Raw genomic sequence first — 26,063 nt, 5'->3', positions numbered from 1 at the left:
ACTAATTGAACCTGTGTTGGAAAGTGTTATTTTATATTATATATACACAGGATGCAGTCATATATATATATATATATATATTTAAACAAAATTAGGTCACAAAAATGCACTATTAATGTTTATAGTGCTAGTGGTTCTGCACTGTTAAATAATGAGATGAACTTTCATGTTTTAAGCATCGGTATTTTAATGGAACAAAGCAGAACCTATGTGGTACTGATATGGTTTCTGTTGTCAAAGGAAGAAATCTGAAATAATTCTCAGGCACTGCATTGTTTTTTGATGATTATATATAAAAAAAGAAAATAAATCGATCTTCAAATTACATCTAAAACAGAATGGGGGCTCAATGCACACAAAATGTAATCCTTTTCATTAATACGGGTCATGAAAGTGCACTTAAATACATAAAATAACCAAAGCCATGTCATTTTCCATTGGGGACACTTGGCACAGTATCTAATGCCACCCTGCCCCCTTCACTAAATGTACAACAGATGTGGACAAAACATCTCCTGGTGACATTTATACAATCTCACATTAAACACAAACTGCATTAACATCAACCCTTTCGTCAAAGAGTAGGCAAGCTTTCTTGAAACATTTGTCAAAATGTCGATCCAGCTTCAGTAGAACCGAAAGACTGAGTCACGTTTGTGTTAAATAACAGCGATATTTAGAGAAAGGTGAAAGGAATGCAAAAGGATTAGAGGAGATCCTGAATTTGCAACAGCTAATTGTCCTGTAAAAGTAAGCAAGAGTCATATAATTTGTGCAACGTTTTGTCTGCCTTTTAACGTAAGAACCACGGCAGACGTCCCTGCAAGTCATTTGATATTGAAAATCTAATAAGAAAAATAGGACTTTCATTTCATCCATCTTTCCTGAACAAAAATATCTTGTTTCATGTCATTCCATTGTAGCATTGCTTATATTTATTCTTAAATTGGACAAAACACGAAAGTGTCAAACCTAATATGTGAAATCCATCCAGACAAACAGAAGTAACTCCTAATATCTTTATCAGTAACAAAATAAAAACGCTGTAGACCTTTCTGGGGTCCCACATGAGCGGGCATTTTTCTTGTTAATAGAATTTACACACACACACACACACACACACACACACACACACACACACACACACACACACACACACACACACACACACACACACACACACACACACACACACACACACACACACACACACACACACACACACACCTTTCATCCACCTAAAATGTACAGACTTGTGTAAGTGTATGAGGTGGCCTAGGCCCCTCCCCCCCTCCCCGTTATAGATTAATAATCCCGTGTGCTGTAATGATGGCGCACACATACGACCCGCCCCTCTTTGTCCTCAGTATTGCATCTTCAGGTAGCGTCCGGGTGACGGCGGCCACGCCCGCTGGCCCGCCCATCAGTGGGGGTGGTAGCCGGCCGTGCTCATGCCCGTCTGGTTGGCTAAAACCGCTCCGTTCATCCCCTGTCCCGGTTCGCCCATGCCGGCGTCGCCCACGGCGCCCACGCCAGTCCAGCCGGCGCCCGCGTGCAGACCGCTGTGGAGCGACACACACACACACACACACACACACACACACACACACACACACACACACACACACACACACACACACACACACACACACACACACACACACACACACACACACACACACGTTGTAAATGGACTGCATGTATCCACTATTCTGACCAGTGGCCACTCAGAGAGCTTTACAATATTGCCCAACATTCACCCATGTCATACACAAATAGTTTCTTATTTTGTTGATTTTTTTTTATCATCATCATTTGTGATTAGGATTCAATTAATATAACAAATAAAAAAGCGTTGGTTTTGTAGTTCTTATTGTTTTAAATTGATGTGATACTACTGTAGCCTCCTATTTCCCCATCTCCTTAATTAAGTCTCATCACAGCTGCAGCCAGGGAGCCAAAGTCATGAAGGGGAGTCAACACAAAACACGGTCGCATTAATTGCATGTTGCATTTCCTTGGACTTAAAAATAGTACTTAGCATGTTGTAGCATCTTATCCTAGCTATCGTTGTTGTATACGGGGAATGGGTTAACCTAGTCATTGGAAGTGCTTGGCACTTGGTTCTATGAACATCATGACTAGTGATCGACCAGTCATGTTTATTATCGGCCGATATTTGCGTTTTTTTACGTGTATCGGCCCTAAAAAATCCTTATCGGTCGATCCCTAATCATGACTGTACCGACGGCGATGTATTGATTCTTTCTTCTGACAAATGGACTTATGGTAAGTTGCTTTGGATAAAAGCGTCTGCTAAACGCCCTCACTGTAAATGTAACATAAGCAGCAGGAGGCAGCTCACCTGTAGCCCTGCTGGTTCCAGGGCTGCCCGTAGACCCCGTAGGAGGGCATCTGCCAGCCGCTGGCCACGTACTGGCCCACCTGCTGGCCCACCTGCTGGGTGTTGCCGTACCACTGGCCCCACTGGCCCCCAACCCCGCCGTACTGCTGCACCGGGAAGCCCACCTTGTTCTTCTGAGGGAACACAGGGGACAATCACACAGGGGCCAATCACAGAGGGGCCCTCACTGTCTCACTCCTCTAAAGCAGTGGTTCTCAAAGTGGGGTCCGTGGCGCATTGCCAGGGGGTCCGTGAAGAGTTTGCTACAAAATATGTGAAGAATAAATAAATAAAAACCTTTCTGTTTTAAGAGTAAGGATTAGTGTCACCTTGTAGCAGTGTTTTTATTGTCTGTTAACACTACTTTGATTATCAAAAAGTTGATGTTGCACTAGTTACATTGTGTTCCAACAGTTAATATTTTAAAAATCTACATATTGTTAAGTTATGCCAAAATGCAATACAATTACTATTTAACACCATTGTAGTATTAGCACTGAATGTTTGAAGCATAAAAGAGTTCAAAAGCATCTAACAGAACAAATAGATAAGAGCCTATATGATTACATTTGTGTCACGGTTATGAGGGGTCCTTGAAAAATGTTTTGCCCTATGAGGGGTCCCCGGCCCCATATAGTTTGAGAACCCCTGCTCTAAAGGAATACAGTGCTCTAAAATGTCAAGACATGTGGACCGATAGTGACTTGTTTTTTAATGTTATCATTAAAAAACACATCCTGTAACTGGTATCATCCAGGAATGCTCAATGCTGCCCACCTGTACCGCCCTTTGTTTACAAGTCACACAGCCAGTGAAGAGTGGAAACCACTCTGCCGTCACGTTGGTTACGAGTCTGGACGCCTCCAGCCCACTAACAGGAAGGAGCTCCGTCTCACACACTGAGACTTTAATAATTGTTCAAACATAAGGACACATCAAAATGGATTTCCAATCCATGCCAGTTCTATTTTTATCCGCATATACACGAGCATAATGGGCTTAGTACAGAGCCTGCATGCACAAGTAATTATCTCTTGTCTCACGGCAGACAAAAAAATCCATTTTGGGACAGGCAAAAGATAAGGATAAGGATGTGTATGGTCTACTTGTGGTGTTCAGCGGTGGGGGAGGTTATGGGGGGTACACTGCACCTGCTGCATGGGGCTGCTCATCATGTCGGGGGTCTCCTTGCCCCAGTAGCACTTCACCACATAGCCCTCCACGGACGTGCCGTTCACAGACACGATGGCGTGGGCCGCCTCTTCATGGGAGTTGAACCTAGGAGACCGGACCAACAGCGCGTCAGAAGACAGTTCAATGGGATGCCTGGTGATGGAGAAGGGTTTGGAGCACTGCTGGGTGTTACAGTGCGGCTGTACGGCCGGTGTGAGTGCTCCCAGTGGGAACAAGACCCACTAAACCTTCAGTTAAGGCACACTGAAGTAGGATACCCCAAACGTTCAGTAACAAATGATAAAACAAAAAAAGGTGGTTTGTAGAGCAGGCAAAGTTACCATGGAATTGCACCACATCACAAGCACTACTTCGAGAATGAACAGAAACTATTCTTTATAATGGATCACCAGAAAAGCTCAACCAACATCCATAACCTAAATACCAGTCATTATTAGGCCCCGTCCCAATTCTCCCCCTTCCCCTAGATTTGAGCACTAACCCTAGATTTTGCGCATTCCCACAAAGGGGTAGGGCACCAATACTAGGAGGGAGCAAGGGGGAGTGCTGTTTTTCCCAAAGCAAGTGTTCTTGTTAAGGGGAGAGAAATGAGACTGGGCCTTAGTATGTAGAGTGTCTTGATATTGTTTGCCTGTTTAAACATTGGGGAAAAAACAACTAAGAAAAACTAAGAAATCCATCCATCCATCTGAAGTTCTCCTACCGTACGAAGGAGTAGCCTTTGTCTGGGAAAACTCGGATCTCCATGATCTGACCGAAGGGCCCGAACGTCTGCTTCATGGTGTCCTCTGAAAACAAGATTCAAGACTTTAATCGCCATTCAACGTTGTTAGCAATTTGCTGCAGTGTGCTCGACAATACAACAACAAGGCAAACACCATACAAAAATAGTAAGCCAAAGAGCTAAAGGCACAAAAATACAGACATAAGACATAGTACATACATCATTCATTCATATGTTCACGGCTCGTCCCTACATGGCCAAGAGGAAGTTCACCTAAAGTGCATGTTTTAAGTGCAATTCCAAAAAGTGCAACTGTAGCAGGATGACGCTGACATAAAAAATAAAAAATATAATACTGCGGCACAGTGGCAAAAATACAGTTTAACACATATTGCTGAAAACACATAATAAAGACCTGTTTTGGATTTATTTATCCTCTTCCATAAGGTATTGGTGCACTACAGTGTGTATTCAGAGCACAGCTGGGGTCAGGAGCAGCGTGCCAGCGGAGGCTCCCAGTGAGTGAGGGGCTGCTGGGTCCTACCTGTGAGGCCGGTGGTCACCCCTCCACAGTACACGGTGCAGTTACTCAGACTGGACTGGTTCACCACCTCGTCGAACGACAGGTGCTTGGTGTTGGCTGCGTTTCAACAACATCAAGCACAATACAAAGCCGTGTCAAAAAGCTGAAGGAGCCATGGGCATTCCCTTTGCCCCATGCTCAGTCTATACAGTAAGGTATTGTTACGCTCAAAGATTCAACTCCGTTTCAGATCCACGCCCATGTTTATGTGATGAAACAATGATTGTTAATAAATCGGCTGTAATGCAATGAGCTCTCTTCTAGTCTCATATCGTATGGATCATAGGACCCCGCTGTGGGGGCCCCCCATCAGCCTGAAATCGATATGTAAGAAGTTGTCCTCAAACTCACATTCGTGGCTGGCCTTGGGAGCGGCAGGCTTCCTGGTGGCCCAGTTGGTCCTGATCTGCCTCCCACCGAGCCACTGGCCGCCCATCTGCTGTATGGCGTTCTCTGCGTCCTAAACACACGCACACAACCGTGTAAAATGTAGCTCGCCAAAGACCAATGGAGTCGACTGGATAAAGTGGCATCAATGGTGTTGTGTAAAGGTTATACAACCTATAATGGATCCTATGCAATCAATATAGTATCCATTACAATCGAGATAGTATCATACACAAAGTATTTGTTGCACTGTAGACAGCAACACTGAGAGCAACAAGATCCACTGCAAAATATCCCAGACTTAAAATAATGCATATTTAATTGGATCCTTTAGACACATACCCATTTATTGAAGAAAGAGACAAAGCCATAGCCTTTGGAGTTTCCTGTATTCATGTCTTTGACAACTCTGGCATCACTGCGGAAATACAGAAGCACAGAAACAGGTATAAAGGGCATGAAAACGTCACATTGGGTTTCACAGGAGCAGGGTAAAGGACGTATTATCAGAGGCAGACTTCATGTCTTTCACAAGATAGATCTCCGCTTGAACAACTTTTACAAATAATTTTCACCAAAACAGAATAGTTTAATTAAAAAGTTTTATTTAAAAATTATTATTTATCCTTTAATATTGGAATAGTATAGGAAAAGTATTTGTCAATCCATGAAAAGTGGAAAGCAAGCCAATTGAAGTTGAGGGCGATCTCTTGATGATCAATATTTTCATGTACTCACGATATTCTGCCAAACGGAGCAAACGCTGCTCGTATGTCGTCTGTGGTGATTTCAGGGCTTAGATCTCCAACAAACACATGGAAGTGATCTAGAACACGGGGGAATTGAGATCAGATTGCATCGTGGATGGTGTAAAGATTGCAGATATTAAAGTAACATTTCAGCTTGCTCAAAGCGCACAATGACCCGGACATATCTGTGGTCAATGCTGATCGATAGTGATTTTAATAACATTATCAATAAAATCACATCCTATAACTGATACTGTCTTTGTCAATAATCTTACTATGGACCCTGCCAAAGCCCCTTCCCCTCAGGCCTTCCTTCCAGCCTGCCTTGGAGTAGACAGGACTCTGATATGGAGCGTCTTTAACTCGAAAAGGATCCCTCCTATTAACCGGAAGGGGCTCAACCTTACACACTGCAACTTTAACTTGAAAGCATTTTGATTAACCTCCAATGTCCAAAATTTCCTACAATGCCTAATGTACCATATGTTCGGTTATACTACTACGACGACGACGACGACGAAGAAGAGTCCACTGTGGATATTCTCCTTCATCAAGTGAAGGAGTCACAATGAGTCTATTCAAACTGAACAAGGTAATTCATGACCTGGACAAAAACATCCCTATGCACTCACTGCTTGTGTCTTTCTTCTGGTTGCTCGGGGTGGTCGCCCAGTTCACCTTGACCTCCTGCAGAGGAACAGAAGGAGTGCAGAGGAGGGAGAGGCGTCTAGTGAGACTGTGCTCCACATGTCTGCTGAGAGGGGCTTGTCCTAAACCAATTTGACATGACTGAGAGCTTCATTTATAAAGAATGGGTGGTATGCATGTACACCCTGGGGTTAGATTTGTTGTGTAATACACCTATTCTTATTGGCATATTTCATGTATTCATTGTAATTTAGGCTTGTCCGTTTGGAACATTAACTCAAACAAAAACCTGGATCGTATATAGAGAGGAAAATGATGATCTTTGGCTCATAGCTATGAAGATGTGAGGCTCACTGTGAGAACTTGAGGAAATTCTAGCAAGTAAGGTCCAAATAGCAAGGGACTTACAAACAAGTGAAATTTACGAACTTGTAATACTCCTCAAATGGTCCTTCAATACCTGTTGAGGATAAAATATTTTCAACTGAATGGGTCTTAATTGAGGTTGATCTTATTTGGATTCTATATCCAAATAACTTCTATAACAATGGTGGGAAGAGTAACATTAAAAAAAAAAGTAGAAACTCAACCTTAGAGAAAAGAGACAATAATAGTAAAAAGCATGCATGATCAAATTAATATTCCTACACATCAAAGGAGAGCCTGCAGTTAAAGTCAATGTCACTACAAGGTTATAATCTCTCGAAGGCAACCAAATAGTACATTTTGTTATTTTTTTTGTTACTAAAATAAGGTTCCAATATATTAGATCTAATATTATTTGATGCACTCTGGCCCTGCTATCATAATTTAAACCGTTTACAATTGTAGCCGTTTACAAAAACATAAACAATATCTTATTTGGTCAATTGCATTATGTCTTAAATACATAAAACAATATTAACCTTCTGAAAGTATTAGGTAAAGCAGGGCTTATGAATGTAACAAAATAAAATAAATACCAATTGACCCTAATGAATGATCATCCTACTGTCTTATTCTATTATATAAAAGTTGGACACTTATGAATATAATGCACGTTAAACATATTCCATACGTGACTTAAGCAAGAAATAAACAAATAATGTGCACAGGCTGAGCTATTAAAAATAGAAATGCAATGGATGGTTTTACTGAATCCCATTGATGCGTTCGACACCACAAAACAAACAGAATATGAAGGTGTTTTTTTTATCTAGACCGAACTGCAACTGTACAAGATTGACTCGTTTCAAAATAAGTTGTCGTATAAAACAACCAACTTCCATTTTCCATGGAACAGCACTTCAGTGACTTGAACGTAATCAGGGATATTCATGATCATCCATCCCATCCTTTATCGTAATTAAGAACACGGAGGTGATATTTGTTCGGATGGTGCTACACGCTAGCCTTAAGAAGGTGTCGTCAGCTGGGACATCTCAGGTGATTATTCACTGGTCTTCCTCTCCGTCTGCCTCCCTCCCTACTCACCCAGTAGAATCAATCGCTTACCTTCCCCATGATTTTCCGCCCATTCATGGCCGTGAGCGCGGCAATAGCGTGTTTGTGCTCATAGAACTCCACAAAGCAGTAGGGGTCGTTCCCTGCCATCTGCAAAGGCAAGAACACATTCAGAAACTCTCTGGTGGCGTTTTCATGTTTGCACTTCATTGAGCAGCTCGTCATGTCCAGTTTATTTGCATAGCCCTTGATCACAGTTGGTCTCAGAGCGACCCAGAGGTCCATATTATACAAACAACCCCTTACTATACTATGGCATTGAACAGCCAGTGTAGGCATACACTGGTATGGCCCTCTAAATGGAGCGGCAGCTGTAGGCATGCCCTGGTCTCCTACATGAAGCCATGGAAAGCATGACCTGGGCATCTGCATTGACCGCTCAGCCGAGGCCACCACCGCAGGCCAGTGCGTCTCGCCAAATGTGTATCTGCACATCAGCGTGGATGGATTATTTGTCTTTTCAGGATCATTTATGGCAGTCTGGTTGGGGACATCATCTTCACATTGTAAAGATCACCAGATGTCAGTTTTAGCCGAATACACTCAGATTAGAGGAGAGAGAGACCCAATGTATGCCTACAGGAGCTATTAACACAGAAGTATAATGTAGCTTTCAGAAGGGCAAGAAATAGTCCCCCGAAAGAAAGGGGTGGGAAAAGAAACGGTGAGCGAACAAAGCACAAAGGAGGAATCCTGTCTTCCAGTAATTGCTACTAGGGAAATAAGTGCCAAATGGGCAGACAAAATTGTAATAGTTACATTACTGTTGTATTTTAGTAAATAAAAATGATGGTCAGAGCACAAGCAAGCTCCAAAATAACCAGTGCAGTTGTTTACAACCTCCAGACCATGCATAGGCTTCCCCTTGAGGTTCAAAACAAGGAGTATAGCTATGAATAGTCTAACGGCGATCTTGTCGGGGTGGATACAAAATAAAATCTACGAATCCCACTCATGTCAACCCAGTTCAATTATATTCTCCAACATTGCGGGCACCCTTCACCAGAAACCCTAACAATACGGGTGTCAATTTTTTATTGATCAGCCCGGCTACCTAGATCCAACAGCTACGCGGGGTATGGAGTAAGAACAGCGGGACGGGACCCAAATGAGTCATTATTTACTCTGGTACAACAAAGTGTGGACGGCTTACATCTGCTATCATTTTACAGCTTTTGCAGGGTCCGATCTGGCCGAAAACCTCCACGATCAGGGCCTCTGTCACGTCCCTGCACAGGTTCCCCACATACCTGGACGGAGACAGGGACACACAACACATGGATGAGTGGACGATCTAGCTTACACAGGGGAGTCCCGGAGCATCACATACAGGCTGAGGAGCCCGTTCCGCTCACGTTAACATTAACATTACGTCCGCGTCGCTCCTGCTACAAACATTACACAACGTCAGGCCAAACACAACCTTCTCGTCCAAACAACCACCGCGACCATCAGTCCCGGTACATGTGCTCTCACGGCCTGCATATGTCCATTGCAAACCCAAACCACGTTAATGTTAACAGTGCCAGGGCACATCCTAGTACTAGCCATGTTAACAATCACACTCACAAGGTCTTGGGCTGCTCGTCGTCCATCTTCTCTCACTCACTGGAAACCACGAAACCGACTGAACCCCGGGTACAAGTCCACGACCGTCGTGGATGAACGCGCTGCGGGTTTCAGAGGTTTATATCGGGGTGTAAATGTGATTTAGTCGACCCTGTTAGCTCCAGAATGAACAAAGCATGCAGTAAAGATGGCGGGGAGCGGAGCGGCTAGCGCATGCGCACTGCCGACCCGCCTGTGATCCGGAGATAGGTGCGCACGCACCTAGTGGATCAGAATCAGAATTACTTTTATTACCTTATTATTATCTTATTGTAGTCTAATTCTATCTTAAGTACACAAGAGGCTTACGCTTGGTTCCTCAACAGCCACATAGCAGCAACAATACAAGAGAAAGTAAGTAAAGATAAGTAAAAATGAAAATATGTAAACAATAAGTAAAAATAAGTAGCAGCATAGATCACAATAATTAACAATAATAATAAAATAAAGTAAGTAATCCCAAGAGAAACGAAGACAATGATAATAATTAATAATAAGTAATGTGGTGTAGAAAAGTGTAAAGTGCAAGTGTAAAGTGTGAATGTTAAGTGGTACCAGCCACGGTTGATTCTAGTGCAGTGATGCTGTGCAAATTACAGGGGAAAAAAAGATGTATTTAAATAGTGTGTTGTTGTAGTGTGGTTGGTTTGGGGGTAGCGGAGTCCTCCGCCTGACTAGTGGTTCTCCTGCTGGGCGGCGTGTGTTAATGGAGCGATGCGTCAACTAGACACCAATATATAGCCAGTGACATCCAGGTATAGTCCACATAACATGATCTATCTATGGATATTACATTGTACACCATTATAGGACTTGCTGTATTCAATTTTGAAGTATCCTGACTCTTCCCCACATGCTCAACATATAGCAAACAGTCCCTCAAGTATCGTGTAATGACCTATTTTACCACGATACAATACGAGTGAGTGGTTGTGCTTTATTCTGTGTGGCAGGTGTATCACTGCAGTTAGAAATGAACGATGGTGTGATTGACTTACTATGAACAAAACGTTTTCCCACAACTTGGAGGTAACCGTAAAAGGGTTGTGTGGATGGATGAATGAATGTGACTCGGCTGTAAACTAATTCCAGGCCGCTACATAGCCGCTGGTCTTTACTGAAAGCCAGTGAACACCAGCCGCGTTATTGTTTACTGATGTCCAATAGTTATTATGGCCATGACATAATATCCAGAAACAAGTCCAATAAGGGTTTTGAAGAGAGCACAAAACACAAACGTGTAAGAATGCTTTGTGTCGATTAAAAATACTTGTTTTACTGTTGTTGAAAAGGGAACTGGGTTCACTCACACACACACACACACACACACACACACACACACACACACACACACACACACACACACACACACACACACACACACACACACACACACACACACACACACACACAGAGCTGTCCCACTGCCATATGGAACTTTATAGACATTACAGTTTTATCATTTTTACTAGGAAGAGCAAAGAGCAACATCAGAACCAAAGTATTTACGATTATACTTAGGTATGTTTTGATGCAATGTTCATCAAAATGTTTTAATGAATATATAAAACCCATAAGTTACTTCATTTTCTAACACAGTGCAGTTATCCCAATCTGACAGTATAGGGAACCAACAACTTGAAAACTGAGCACTTAAAATGTAAAAAAACATTGCAATAAAATTGTCCAGCACCTTCCAATCAGAGGTATTTCCGTCCAAACGTTGTAAACACAAACCTGACGACTGCTATGTTGTATCACTTGTAGACAGCTCCAATGTCACCTGCTTTTTATTTATATTGCGTGTCCACTGGTTTGCCATCTGATAGCCAAATCCAAACCCAGTTTCTCCCCAAAGTCCCTGATAAAACCAGACTGGGAGCCGCTGGTCAAACGTTTTGGTCAGTCACCAGTTTCTCCATCCTCTTGATCTTGCGTTTGTTCTTGGGCATGGGCCTGTCGTACAGCCCGTTCCTCAGCAGATGTTCCTTGCTGTGGTGGACCTGAGCGCCGTGCTGGAGCTGGAAGGTGCAGAGAGCGTTCAGGGGCCTCAACAGCACCTGGAGGGAGCGGTGGGGCCACGTTCAATATTTGGCAGGTTAAAAAAAAAATCGGGTGAATTGCTTGGCAGTAGATCTTTCCCCTTTTGCAATCAAGAAGACATAATTCTGGGGTTACATCTTGGACCTGACAGGTGTATGCAACTTCTATCATGCATTAGTGTACTCTGATTAGTTGTAGAATTTAGGTCCTTTTCTGGGGGGCAAATCACAGTATTTATAACAGTATGTTATGGTCTTTCAATATTTCATTGTTGTATGCTACCGTCTATGCTATGGACATAATTACGGCTACATCACATTGAAAACTAATCTTTAAACTATGTTGGTCCTACATATATAATAGAAATGTATAGAAATGCGTCAACGCGGTCACCTCTTGGATGCTCTTCTTCCGTTCCAGCGTGGACAGGGCGAGGGCGGCACACTCCAGGGTGGAGAGACAGATGTTGGTGGGCTGAGTGCGGATCACGTACTGACTGGACAGAGTGCTGCTGAGCTGGACCTGCTCCCATCAAAACCACATCGGCAAGCATCAGTCACCCACAGGGTGTGTAGTGATGTACAGTTTAAAGTGTGTAGTGATGTACAGTTTATATTGAACAGTTTAAAGTGTGTAGTGATGTACAGTTTATATTGAACAGTTTATAGTGAACAGTTTAAAGTGTGTAGTGATGTACAGTTTATAGTGAACAGTTTAAAGTGTGTAGTGATGTACAGTTTATAGTGAACAGTTTAAAGTGTGTAGTGATGTACAGTTTATAGTGAACAGTTTAAAGTGTGTAGTGATGTACAGTTTATAGTGAACAGTTTAAAGTGTGTAGTGATGTACAGTTTATATTGTACAGTTTATAGTGAACAGTTTATAGTGTGTAGTGATGTACAGTTTATAGTGAACAGTTTAAAGTGTGTAGTGATGTACAGTTTATATTGAACAGTTTATATTGAACAGTTTAAAGTGTGTAGTGATGTACAGTTTATATTGAACAGTTTATAGTGAACAGTTTAAAGTGTGTAGTGATGTACAGTTTATATTGAACAGTTTATAGTGAACAGTTTAAAGTGTGTAGTGATGTACAGTTTATAGTGAACAGTTTAAAGTGTGTAGTGATGTACAGTTTATAGTGAACAGTTTAAAGTGTGTAGTGATGTACAGTTTATAGTGAACAGTTTAAAGTGTGTAGTGATGTACAGTTTATAGTGAACAGTTTAAAGTGTGTAGTGATGTACAGTTTATAGTGAACAGTTTAAAGTGTGTAGTGATGTACAGTTTATAGTGAACAGTTTAAAGTGTGTAGTGATGTACAGTTTATAGTGAACAGTTTAAAGTGTGTAGTGATGTACAGTTTATAGTGAACAGTTTAAAGTGTGTAGTGATGTACAGTTTATAGTGAACAGTTTAAAGTGTGTAGTGATGTACAGTTTATAGTGAACAGTTTAAAGTGTGTAGTGATGTACAGTTTATATTGTACAGTTTATAGTGAACAGTTTATAGTGTGTAGTGATGTACAGTTTATAGTGAACAGTTTAAAGTGTGTAGTGATGTACAGTTTATATTGAACAGTTTATATTGAACAGTTTAAAGTGTGTAGTGATGTACAGTTTATATTGAACAGTTTATAGTGAACAGTTTAAAGTGTGTAGTGATGTACAGTTTATAGTGAACAGTTTAAAGTGTGCAGTGATGTACTGTACTGTTTATAGCGAACAGTTTAAAGTGTGTAGTGTTGTACTGTACAGTTTATATTGAACTGTTTAAACTTTAAAGTGTGTAGTGATGTACAGTTTATATTGAACTGTTTAAAGTGTGTAGTGATGTACAGTTTATAGTGAACAGTTTAAAGTGTGCAGTGATGTACTGTACTGTTTATAGTGAACAGTTTAAAGTGTGCAGTGATGTACTGTACTGTTTATAGTGAACAGTTTAAAGTGTGCAGTGATGTACTGTACAGTTTATAGTGAACAGTTTAAAGTGTGTAGTGATGTACTGTACTGTTTATAGTGAACAGTTTAAAGTGTGTAGTGATGTACAGTTCATAGTGAACAGTTTAAAGTGTGTAGTGATGTACAGTTTATAGTGAACAGTTTAAAGTGTGCAGTGATGTACAGTTTATAGTGAATGATTTAGCCACAGATGATCCAAACAGACTCAGGTGGAGGTGAGGCGTCTGGCTCAAGGACGCCTACAGTGAGGAAACGTACCCACCTGTTTGGGCAGGTGGAGCAGGTCGTTCCTCAGGAAGAGGTCCTTGGCCTGGCTCCAGGTGCCGTCTATTAAGATCACATTGTACCCTAGGCTCCTTGCCTCTGGGTCCGACGGCAGCAGTTCCTCCAGGTTCTGGGCCCCAGGGCCCGGGTACATGATCAGGGTTCTAGGGTCACGGCACACTGCTGCCAGGTCAGGGTACCTGAGTGGTACACAATGAAGGTGGTACACACCAGGTCAGGGTACACTGAGTGGTACACAATGAAGGTGGTACACACCAGGTCAGGGTACCTGAGTGGTACACAATGAAGGTGGTACACACCAGGTCAGGGTACCTGAGTGGTACACAATGAAGGTGGTACACACCAGGTCAGGGTACACTGAGTGGTACACAATGAAGGCACGTCATGCTTGCATGCATGAACTTCAAGGGCACACTACAAATCCCCCCTTACGGTAAAAAGTGAAGTAATCAAACATTAAACAAATCATGGCTTTGAGTGATGCAACCGGGAGCAACTCAAGCATGATATTTCAGGTTGGTTTGTATTACCTCTCCTCGCTGAATCTCCTGCCGACTATGACGTTGCATTTCCCTGGCGGCAGGCAAGCAGCAAGGAGGGGCACTGTGCGCAGAACTCTGCTCTCCTGAAAATAACACAACCATGAGCACAGTGTCGGAGCTATATAGCGAGTGGGCTCATTGTTTATATTCATACTGAATTGGTTGTATTTCGGTTTATGAATTTTTTGTTTAGATAAATCACATTTAGCAGATGAGGAAGTGAGTTCTGTTGAGAACAATCAAAGGAAATAATCAAACTATTGGTGTTTCGAAGACCGATAGGATTCAGTCTAAATTGGATTCACTGCAAGCATCATTCTCAATTGTCAAGAAATGTTTCGAATCATGTAGGACTGTTTAAATTGCGCTAAGCATTGACCCACATACCTCTGCTGGATGCTGTACTATATACAAGCAGGTGGACACCTCCAGAGGATGCACAGGCAGAAAGGGGCAGAGGCAGACCTTCTGAGGGCGGCTACAGGGGGATAAGATGGAGAGGACGAATAGAGATGATGTAGACACACAACCAGCAAGTCTCTAACACACTTTGATATTTCTTAACATAAATGAACCTCCTCGATGTGGGTAAACGAACGGAGAACCAGACACGATCCATCTGGTGAAGCTGATCCTCATCATAATAACATACCCGCATCGTAGACACGTGGGGCGTCTCTCACACACCTCTACAGGGAGGGCAGCAAGACCACCGAAAACGTCTAGTTCTGCCTCCTCTGGCGAACTTTCCTCACAGAAGTCGGAATGGTTTTCGTCACCGCAGAAGGCAGGCGACAGACGATCCTCAGAAGGAAGACAGTCATCCATTGCAAACACATGAATCTCACGCATGCGCCCTGGACGTGAACAGCCTACCTCTACGCCGACACAGTGGGTAGACAGTGAGTCGCAATGAGCGCGGTGCTGCCACCTGCCGTCCTGGTTGAGAAGCGTGGAAGGTATCTACTAGTTTGGCAGAGGGTTGGATGGTTTTAAAACATTAAAAACATTAACAAAGGCTACTTTTACTGAAGGTCTATTCGCCATGTATTTAGCCCAAGAACACCCAATTTAACTGGGCTTTAGTGGCTCGTGCCAAAACCGATTTTTAGAGGTTGTTTTTTAGGCAGAATTCAAGAACTCAAATGAAATAGTTCTGAGAGAGCGAAATACTAGAGATTTGTAATTTAACAGTGTTTGATCTTCACATTAAGGCTTTTGTTTTTGTTCAAACCACAGTTTAGTTAGACGGTGTGCCTGACTAAGGAGGAAACACGGTCTATTAATAACTGGAAAACTGGATAATATCACATATACAGCGTCACACTGGGGTTCGTATGTCATCAGCAGGGCAGTCAAAGGCTTCTGGTTTTAGTACTTATGACCACACATTACTCGCTTCAACTTCTTGGTAATTCTTGAACCAGAACCCTGAATCACTTAAACTTCAACTTGTTGAACTGCTGTTACACTGCCCAATACAGAACTGTACGTTACAATGCCCAATACAGGACTTAATGTTACACTGCCCAATACAGGACTGTACGTTACACTGCCCAATACAGGACTGTACGTTACAATGCCCAATACAGGACTTAATGTTACACTGCCCAATACAGGACTTTATGTTACACTGACCAATACAGGACTTAATGTTACACTGCCCAATACAGGACTTAATGTTACACTGCCCAATACAGGACTTAATGTTACACTGCCCAATACAGGACTGTACGTTACACTGCCCAATACAGGACTTAATGTTACACTGCCAAATACAGGACTGTACGTTACACTGCCCAATACAGGACTTAATGTTACACTGCCCAATACAGGACTTAATGTTACACTGCCCAATACAGGACTTAATGTTACACTGCCCAATACAGGACTTAATGTTACACTGCCCAATACAGGACTTAATGTTACACTGCCCAATACAGGACTTAATGTTACAAAGCCCAATACAGGACTTAATGTTACAAAGCCCAATACAGGACTTAATGTTACAAAGCCCAATACAGGACTGTACGTTACACTGCCCAATACAGGACTGTACGTTACAATGCCCAATACAGGACTTAATGTTACACTGCCCAATACAGGACTTAATGTTACACTGCCCAATACAGGACTTAATGTTACACTGCCCAATACAGGACTTAATGTTACACTGCCCAATACAGGACTTTATGTTACACTGCCCAATACAGGACTTAATGTTACACTGCCCAATACAGGACTGTACGTTACACTGCCCAATACAGGACTGAATGTTACACTGCCCAATACAGGACTGTACGTTACACTGCCCAATACAGGACTTAATGTTACACTGCCCAATACAGGACTTAATGTTACACTGCCCAATACAGGACTTAATGTTACACTGCCCAATACAGGACTTTATGTTACACTGCCAAATACACGACTTTATGTTACACTGCCAAATACACGACTTTATTAGGATATTAGGATAGCAGGATAGTGTTGACTTAATGGTCTTAATGGTTGAGCAAGACTTATATACTTTATTATAATGTTAATCACATCATAGTAAAAAGAGTACAATTCTGAAAAATGTACCCAAATAAACACCTACTCTTTTTTAATTTGCATACAAATGTGACATTTACCTTGTGTCAGCAACTGTTGTTGTAGAATTAGTTGCTATACAGTATAGGCTGTACATATTATATAAGATGCTGTTCAACTGATGATGAACAAGAAATACAAACCAAGTTCAATGTCGCAATGTCTAAGATTAGGCGATAGGCGGGTGGACAGAACGCCGCGTTCTGGCCACTCTTGCTAGTGCAGGCTAGCTCAGCTGGCTGGAGGGGCATGAGTTGTCAACAGAGCGTATGGCACGGGCTGGCCAGCATATTGCATAATACATAAACAGATATATCTGAATATATTTGATTGATAACATTAATGAAATCACTATTGATCACCGTTGTCTCTAGATATGTCCCGGTTAAGCTCAAGCTCGTCCAAATGTTAAACATTGCAACCTTAAACGTTTGATATATCGTTGCCCATAGCTCCACTACAGTATGACGCACTGTCCCTTCTCCTTAGCAGGCTCAGGCACTGATGTAGGGGGACACACTGTGTCTTCCTCTCCAGGAGATTCAGCCACATTGATTCCTTCTTGGTCTAATCTCAAATCTATCTTTGCTGTTTCAGTGGAAGAGATATCTGCGTGTTTGTCTGCTTCGCTTCCTCCGAACGAGTCACTGCTGTCGCCTTCGTCTTTCACACTCCCGGGTTTGTCGCCTGTGTCTGCAGTCAGGGCACACTGCTGCCTGCTGCTCTCCTCCCTCTCTCCGTCTCCCTCGTCGGCCGTCTCCACGGGCGAGGCCGTTTCCTTGTCCTCCAGCCGCTGTTCCTTCACACCCGCCTCATCTCCTTCGTCCGGGCCCTCGACGGCCCTCAGGGGCGTCAGGTCCAGGGACGTCTTGGGAGCTGTGACTTCCTTTCTCCTGGGAGGGACCACTGGCTTCGACATTTCATCAGAGGACTCTATCCCAGGTTCATCGGGAAGACTTGAGTCTAACTCATCCTCAGGGTTACTCTGATTATCCTCTGACACAAACTCATAGCTTTCAGAAGGCTGTGTTTGCTCTGTTCTGTTTTCACTGCAGTCTTTTTCTCTGGGCTTACCAGATGGAAACATCTGTTGGGTTGACTTTATTACCTCTAGCCTGGCCCTGATCTTTGCCTGAGCCTCATCCTCCTCCGGGGCTGGCTCCATGAATGGATTCATGTCGCACGGGGAGGAATTTCCACTAGATCTGAAAAAGTCTGTGATTTCGTCCTCGTTATTGATATCAGGATGCGTGGGCAATTCGCCCAAATCATAGGAATCCTGGGACAATAATCGAACCCCCTCCAGTTCCTCCTGAACGTTTTCCTTCTTGGCCGTCTCCATCACGGGTGTCTCATCCTTGAGGACGTATTTCTCCAGGTATCCCCTGGCCTCCCTGTCTGAGTGTCGGCTGTGGAAAGACTTCTCGGACGCCAGGCTCTGTGTGTCCTCCTCCTTCACCCGGCTGCCTGTCGCCTCCTCGTACAGGTCTGTGTAGAGGAACGCCATGGCTTTGGGCTCTTCAAACAGAATCTGGTCAATGATCTTAGCGGGTCCCTCGGGGAGAAAGATGGGAGTGAGAATTTCCTCCTGACTTCCAAACAAGGCAGAACCGCTCAGTTTCAAAGTGGGTCGAGGGGACCTGCATTCCTCCATGTCGGAAACCCCTTGGACCGCAACGTCATTGGTGCCGCCATAGAAAACGTCGTCCAGAAGTGCCATGTCCTCTTGGTCCTCATCCACCTCCCCCTCGACCACGCTCACTGCCCGACTACTCTGAGTGAGACCGGGCTCCTCGGTGTCCTGGCTCTGCGTCGTCTCCTCTTCTTCTTCCTCCTGCGGGTCCTCTGGTCCCTCTTTGATCACGGCAGGACTTCCTGGGGCCTGAGCATCGATCAAGGTGAACTTCTCAAAGTAGTCCAGGTTTGAAGTGGCTTCTCTGGCCAGAGGCTTCATCACCGGGGCCCCCGGTGGATCCATCGCATTGGAGCCAGGTTCGTTCACGTTTAATCGGACCACTGCTTCGGTTAAGATGGGCTCGTCATCGTTCAATCCAGATGTGTAATCGGTGGTCGTTCCGATGGACTTGATCACCAGGCTCTCCTCCAGGTAAGACAGGTTGTCTTCCATGGCCGTGCTCTCTTCCTCGTCCACCGACGCTAACATAGACGGAACAACAATGTTAAGGATCTCAGAGCCTTCAGCTACCAAGCAGAACACCTGCTGCTCACGATCGCCTGCAGCACTTTCCACTTCCTTTTGTGGTTCTTGGTCGTCCTTGACATTTGGAAGCGAGAATCCCACCAGCTCCGGCCTCCCCACGACCTCGTCCTGCTCCTCCAGCGCCTCCTGCTGCTGCCGCCTGACGCTGGCGGCGCTCGGGGCCCTGTCCTTGGACCTCTTCCTCCGGAGGATCTTCTCCTCGTCCATCACGATGATGATCCTCCCCGCCGGAAGGGCTCCGGGCGTGGCGGCGCGGAGGGGGGGCGCGGCGTACGCCTCCAGAGCCACGCTCCCGGCCTCGGAGGACCAGGGCGTGGGGCAGCGGCCGGCGCTGGTCTCCCACTGGATGCCGCTGTCCTCGCCCTGCATGGTGACCATGGAGAAGGACGGGTCCATCATCAGGCACTGCATCTTGGGCCGGACCGCCTGGTCGTGGACCGCCTGGCGGAGGCTGAGACGTACAACACACAGCGTGTGAACACAAGGGCCTGGAGACTACCAAGGGACTATACTGTATTATATTATAATATGTTATGTTATATTATATGATATGATATTATAATATATGATATTATATTACATGACATTATAATATATGTTTTATATATTATATGATATTATATTACATGACATTATATTATAATATGTTTTATATATTATATGATATTATATGATATTTGTTTATTATACATTTATACATTTATTATACTTGCAGGGACATATGCACCCATAGCAGCCGGTAAAACTAATTCAGATGAATAAATCTAATAAATTCTATACCTATATCTGATTTGACATAACCATATGAAGGGATTGTTTAACAAACATTTCCTACACTATTCTATGTAATTCTGCAGTCATTTGGTTGAAGAAGGACTCATCCGTACGTGTTCTGCAGGTCCTCCACTTCAGAGCACTCTGGCTCCTGCTTCACATCCCCGTCACACGGCAACACGGTCACCGTGTCCACGTCTGTCCTTATGCAGTCTTCTGCATCCATTGTTGCCATGTCTTATAACATTCGCAATATGTCTCCACCAACAGTCCACACTGGTGTGGGGACCACGCTTCAAGCTCAGGGCACTGGAGAGAGGATCTCCTGCTCAGCACTAATCTGGAAATAGAAAACGGGCCATCCAGTGTTTCATCTGAGGCATTCGCAACATGTAGGCTGGTTAATATGTGAGGAGTCCTCAAAGCCTCGCGGGGCAGATTTGCATTATGGAACACTTCCACAATCTGTCTGTCTGTCTGTCTGTCTGTCTGTCTGTCTGTCTGTCTGTCTGTCTATCTATCTATCTATCTATCTATCTATCTATCTATCTATCTATCTATATATCTGTTGCAAATGAGTGTGTCATATCACCTACATAAATATAAATACCTTAATACATAAGGTAATATACCACCTACTTGCAACATATCTGAAGACTATGTGACCCTTCTCCATACCGGGCTGTATTAGATGACCAAGTGCTGTGTGCAGTGTACCTCCTTTTTGACAGCCACATTACTTCAAGTGGGCTAAAAACAGACAGCAATGCCGTGCTTTACCGTTTACAAGTAAACAAGGTTGAGTTTCCCAGCTTATATGGACAGAGTCAACGTGACAAATGTAACATGCATTGAAAACATGCATTGCAAAAGTATTATTGCTATTGTATATTTAATATACAATTAAATATATAAAAAGTGTATTTTTATTTAATTTATTATTATTATTTTTTAATTCGTTTTTCTATTATTATTATTATTATTATTATTATTATTATTATTGACAGTACTGACAGTACAATAATATATATTTGTAGACCTATAAGCAACTATTCCAGATGCTTTTTTTTTACTTTCCAATGAGGTTGTGCTGCAGTGTATTCTGAATACACATAGGCCTACTATTTATAAAATATGCATCGCTGAAGTCAAGTTTCACATGGGTCACTTTTCGTCACATTCATGATAGCGTTAGAGTCGGTAAAAAATAATATTCTATTATAATCTGATATTATGAGGCTCTACTCTAGGACGTAAGGTCTGACCCGCAGCGTGATGACGTGGCGCGTTAACTCTTCCACCGCTCAGCGAGCAGATGATGGAGCCGAGGAGGTGATGAGTGGGTTAGAGCGCTTTAATGCCCGGACTGGACGGACTCCACTGGAAGGGAAACCGCTCGATGGGCCACCAGGACCACCGCTTTGCATTCGGAACCGGTTTAGACTGTAAGGTCAATGTAAAGTAAGATAAGATATCTGCATATTTTGCACTGACTAATCTGACTTCTATTTTTTACTATCGGCTTCTGTGGTGTTATGCGACAGAGGCGATGGAAGCCAAGTATGCACCATAAAGTCAAACAAACGATGGACATGAAGCGGGCTCGACAGAAAATGGTATTTCCAAAATTGCGGAATTAAGTAGTTTTACTGGCTCGGCAGGAGAACCGTGCAGATGATCTGGAGGACTATGAGGATTTAATGGCAGAGGAAGGACCCAGAAGGACCAACATTGGGATACAGAACAGATCCATCTGAAGGGGATTACTGTACTGATTGTGGACCGCATTTTAACCTCTATGTCTCACAGGTTAGAAACAAGTCTCCTCTTGGAGTCACCGTGGAGAGAGGTCCATATTGTGTAATCAGCCAGCCGGCCACGAATGGATCACAGCTATCGCATTCTGCACTAAAATCGACATCATTTGCTTATTTGACTTCGACTACAGTTTAATCGAGCGTCATTTATTGTCCAAAAACAAACCTTCTTGTACTACAATCTAAATCCCCTTAAAATCATAATTTGGTTTCAATTGCAACGATTTCCCACTCGTCCACCCCGCCTCCAGTCCAGCCCCGTAATCCCCTGCGTTGAACCCGGGGCTGAGCCGTGTTGCAGGGCAGCGCTGAGCCGGGTTACCGCTGGCTCCCGTCAGGGCTGTTTCCATCATGCATGCACCAACACGACTGTGCATGAGCTCTGCCCTCTGAAAAAACACCCTGCCACTCACTGCACCAGAGACAGCGCACCGACGGGACCATGTCGGTCTGAGCCGCACAGTACCTCCTTCACACCAGCCCCCCCGCTGGCCAGACTTCGGCTTATTGGGTTCAACGGACACTACTGTTAATATAAAGAACCCTCCCGCGTTCCCCAGGTCGCCCTCCAGAGAGACCAGTGAAAGGAGCCAAAGTTGCCCAATTCTACCAAAAATGGGGTATGTAAAACGCACAACGACACATCCAAGACCAGAGCTGCCCTCAGCGGTGTTGTGCTGTGTCTGAGGGGTACAGGACTCCAGGGCGGGACCACCCGTCTGGGACCAGGGGAGGACTGGGATATCTGCTGCCACTTTTGCAAAGTTAGCTTGCTGGCTGGTTGTTTGACTTTGAAGTGACTTAACACAATTTGGCCGTTGCAAGGGACATAAATATGCAGTAGCCTAATCGAATCAACTTGTTTTTTTCATATACTTGCGACATGACTAATATAATGCAATAATAATAGATTAAAGTGATGATGACCAGCCTCCCATCCCAAGTAACATCCTTAATTTGCTATATGAAATAAAATAAATACCTTGCAGCACTAAACAACATTTTTGGAAGGTGACTGAAAATCCAAGTTCTGAACAATAGTTTGAACACAGCAGCACACTGTAATTATTTAGTAATTACAGTGTGCCGCTTTGTCAGGGAGGGAATAATTATATATATTTCATTGTGACAAATTCAGTTTGATTATAACACAATCCAAAGTGGAATAGAATACTGTTTCAGCACCATTGATGCAGAAACCCATCAGGGCAAAGCTATTGTCTCACAACAACCAACCAATCACGTCGACTGAATTGAAAAATAGCAAAAATGTTCTAGGTAGATTAGACAATCATTGTGAGAATTGACCTCCTTCCAAAGGTAGCGCCTACAATCTCCAGATATTGTTATTAAAATGTTTTTCTAATGGATTCACATATGGATGCAAGGGATTCATGTTCTGTTGCTCACATCCAAATTAAAAATTCTGGACTTTGACTCTTACAGAAGCATGTCTGTTAACGGTTAAACACACACACACACATGCCCAACACACACACACACACACACACACACACATTCCCAACCCACGCACACACACACACACACACACACACACACACACACACACACACACACACACATTCCCAACCCACACTCACTCACGCACACACACACACACACACACACACACACACACACACACACACACACACACACACACACACACACACACACACATACGAGCACCCTCCATCATGACATGCATGACACAGCTGTTAAATAAAACAAAATGTGTTTGTATGACAAGCAAAGCTTCCTCCTTCTGTGAGTGGGTTAAAAAAAAATGATACCATGCAGCATTCTGATTGGTTCAGGGCGGATGATTTGGAGGATGTGCCCAGCTCATGACCAGCTCTCAGTCACATGGTAGTTGTCATGGCGATGAAGCAGCTAGGTTAGTTGTACCGGGTTACTGATGCCTAGTTACTCCTGACTGCCCACCATGGTCGTGACGACCTGGTGAAGATGGCATGACATGCAATAGGTACCTAAAAAAGACAGTTATTGAGACTATCATGCTATAATTCATTTAATGAATTGTATGTGTATTGAATAATGATTGTTTTGGGATTTATAGTATGTTGTTTTTCAGGATGGTTATTTTTGGGATCAAATAAATGCTACAAATCAATAAGAAAAATATCTGGCACACGTTGATGAAGATCCTAGTGGACGCAGTGATGTGAGCGTAGTTGTACCACATACTGTGTCAGGGTCTGCCACTGTCCACCCGCTGTGATGTTCAGCGTTGTTTTGTGCACTCGTCGCGTGTCTCTCTGTAGGGATTGTACAGAAGTGTTGATGTAATCATAGCACTTGTCATTTAGGGTGGACTGGTCGCAATGCCGCAATAGATTCAAAGATCAAAGGGGATTATGTGCTATCCAACACTTTAAATTCATACTGGCTAACAAAACCACTCGCTGTGGATTTGATCCATGATACAACCATGCTATCATGAGACTTAGACGTTTGGACGTTTGTCCTGGAATTTAAGTACAACGCTGCATGGAAACCCATGCTGTCACACATAATGATGTCCTGTCCTGCACTCACTGTTCCATTGTTACAAAACAATACATACATTGATACCTAATTTAAGGCTATATTAAATTAGCCTGCCAGCCGGCGAGCTGTGCAGGCAATTGAATATAAATAACGTGGCATCCACTGAGTCTTTTCCCTTATCAGAAGCGAGCTAGGGTCAACGTCACCCCTGTCCACACATTGCATGAGATGATAAAGGGCAGGACACGGCTCTGTGTGGTGAGATGAGATAAGATCAACTGCTGTACGATAGGAACGGCACATGCATGGTACTGAAATGGAAAATATGCTTTGTTGGTTTACTGATGGTAAAAGTATTTCTTATTAACAACCTCAAAAACGGCAACTCAAAAAAAAAAAGAATACATTTTCCATGTCTGTCTTAATCCTCAGGGACGTAAATGTTCTCCTTTGTCCTCGTTTTGAGTACTCTCCCTTTGATAAAGGAACCAAAATGGCATGGGGAAAACGTTTCACACTAGTGAATGACACGGGGTCAGACTGGGTTCAGACCCGGGACGTGACGTCACTTGACACTTGGTGGATGGAGATGTCAGCAGAAGAACCTCCATGAGGATAGTGTGTCTGCGCTTGTATCTGTAGCCGTTGATCCTCAGGGGGCTCCATTCAGGTGCTGTGCAGCGAGCCGTCTTTGGCTCACTGGCTGTTTCTATTGCTGGAGGCTTTGAGCGGGAAAGGGGGAGGACAGAGTGGCAACATGTTGTTGTTTCTCTCGCCGTTGCTGGCACACCATGGAGAGGATGAGTGTGTTCTAATGTTCACACATATTGTGTATCTAGGGACCAGCTTATCTTGGATGCTTATCTTGCCCTGGAGATCCAGTTACACACAATAGCACTCTTTCAGTCCAGGTTTATCCACACATCATGTGTGTGGATCATTGCCATGGTGTCACATTATCTAATCAACATCTGTGATTTGCATTGGGAGAAGCGTTCAGCACAGGGGGGGGTCTGCTTGTGGGACCTGATGTTGCAAATTAATGATTACAAATGAGCCCCTGCAGCAAGCAGGTGACTCCCAAGGGTGTGTGTGTGTGTATGTGTGTGTGTGTGTGTGTGTGTGTGTGTGTGTGTGTGTGTGTGTGTGTGTGTGTGTGTGTGTGTGTGTGTGTGTGTGCACGCGTGTGTGTGTTTGTGTGTGTGTGTGTGTGTATGTGTGTGTGCGTGTGTGTGCGTGTGTGTGGACCGGGTACTGAGCCTGTGTGTGTGTGTGTGTGTGTGCGTGTGTGTGTGTGTGTGTGTGTGTGTGTGTGTCCAGGGAGCAGCCCATCTTCAGCACGCGGGCCCACGTGTTCCAGATCGACCCGAGCACCAAGAAGAACTGGGTGCCCACCAGCAGGCACGCCGTCACCGTGTCCTACTTCTACGACAGCACGCGCAACGTGTACCGCATCATCAGCCTGGAGGGGTCAAAGGTCAGTGCCTGTGCCCCGTGTGTGCGCGTGTGTACGG

General features: G+C 43.8%; 4 protein-coding genes across 6 annotated transcripts in view; 1 reads left to right on the top strand and 3 right to left on the bottom strand.

The window, feature by feature from the left end:
- Positions 1–168: 168 nt before the first annotated feature.
- On the bottom strand, positions 169–10,024 carry LOC311367874 (cytotoxic granule associated RNA binding protein TIA1-like). Of its 2 annotated transcripts, none has more exons than XM_084486725.1 (12): positions 9,762–10,024; positions 9,346–9,442; positions 8,184–8,282; positions 6,674–6,728; positions 6,031–6,118; positions 5,635–5,710; positions 5,257–5,365; positions 4,867–4,962; positions 4,302–4,386; positions 3,556–3,682; positions 2,366–2,535; positions 169–1,562 (listed from the first exon to the last, which is right to left on the bottom strand). In XM_084486725.1, the coding sequence occupies exons 1-12, from the start codon at positions 9,785–9,787 to the stop codon at positions 1,424–1,426; spliced, it is 1,167 nt and encodes a 388-aa protein (XP_084342851.1). In that variant the 5' UTR covers positions 9,788–10,024; the 3' UTR covers positions 169–1,423. The 2 variants fall into 2 exon arrangements, with proteins under 2 accessions (XP_084342851.1, XP_084342850.1); XM_084486724.1 differs by having other exon boundaries at positions 2,366–2,538; positions 9,762–9,958.
- A 1,359-nt stretch (positions 10,025–11,383) lies between these two features.
- dtwd2 (DTW motif tRNA-uridine aminocarboxypropyltransferase 2) lies at positions 11,384–15,468 on the bottom strand. Its single transcript, XM_084486688.1, has 6 exons — positions 15,284–15,468; positions 15,019–15,109; positions 14,620–14,714; positions 14,067–14,268; positions 12,237–12,365; positions 11,384–11,860 (listed from the first exon to the last, which is right to left on the bottom strand). The coding sequence occupies exons 1-6, from the start codon at positions 15,457–15,459 to the stop codon at positions 11,690–11,692; spliced, it is 864 nt and encodes a 287-aa protein (XP_084342814.1). The 5' UTR covers positions 15,460–15,468; the 3' UTR covers positions 11,384–11,689.
- Positions 15,469–17,077: 1,609 nt separating this feature from the next.
- LOC311367797 (uncharacterized protein) lies at positions 17,078–20,554 on the bottom strand. The gene is made up of 2 exons (XM_084486623.1): positions 20,335–20,554; positions 17,078–19,898 (listed from the first exon to the last, which is right to left on the bottom strand). Exons 1-2 carry the CDS (start codon positions 20,454–20,456, stop codon positions 17,684–17,686), a joined length of 2,337 nt encoding a protein of 778 aa, XP_084342749.1. The 5' UTR covers positions 20,457–20,554; the 3' UTR covers positions 17,078–17,683.
- A 1,012-nt stretch (positions 20,555–21,566) lies between these two features.
- homer1 (homer scaffold protein 1) overlaps positions 21,567–26,063 on the top strand; it is a 14,914-nt gene continuing 10,417 nt past the window's right edge. For both annotated transcript variants that reach the window (XM_084486931.1, XM_084486930.1), the window contains exons 1-2: positions 21,567–22,658; positions 25,870–26,026. In XM_084486931.1, the coding sequence (XP_084343057.1) occupies positions 22,654–22,658; positions 25,870–26,026 (162 nt within the window). In that variant the 5' untranslated portion in view covers positions 21,567–22,653. The remainder of the gene's footprint in view (positions 22,659–25,869; positions 26,027–26,063) is intronic.

Source organism: Micromesistius poutassou, assembly GCF_964030765.1.
Source record: "Micromesistius poutassou genome assembly, chromosome: 22".
Classification (NCBI taxonomy): Eukaryota; Metazoa; Chordata; class Actinopteri; order Gadiformes; family Gadidae; genus Micromesistius; species Micromesistius poutassou.
This window is presented reverse-complemented; position numbering and strand designations above follow the sequence as displayed.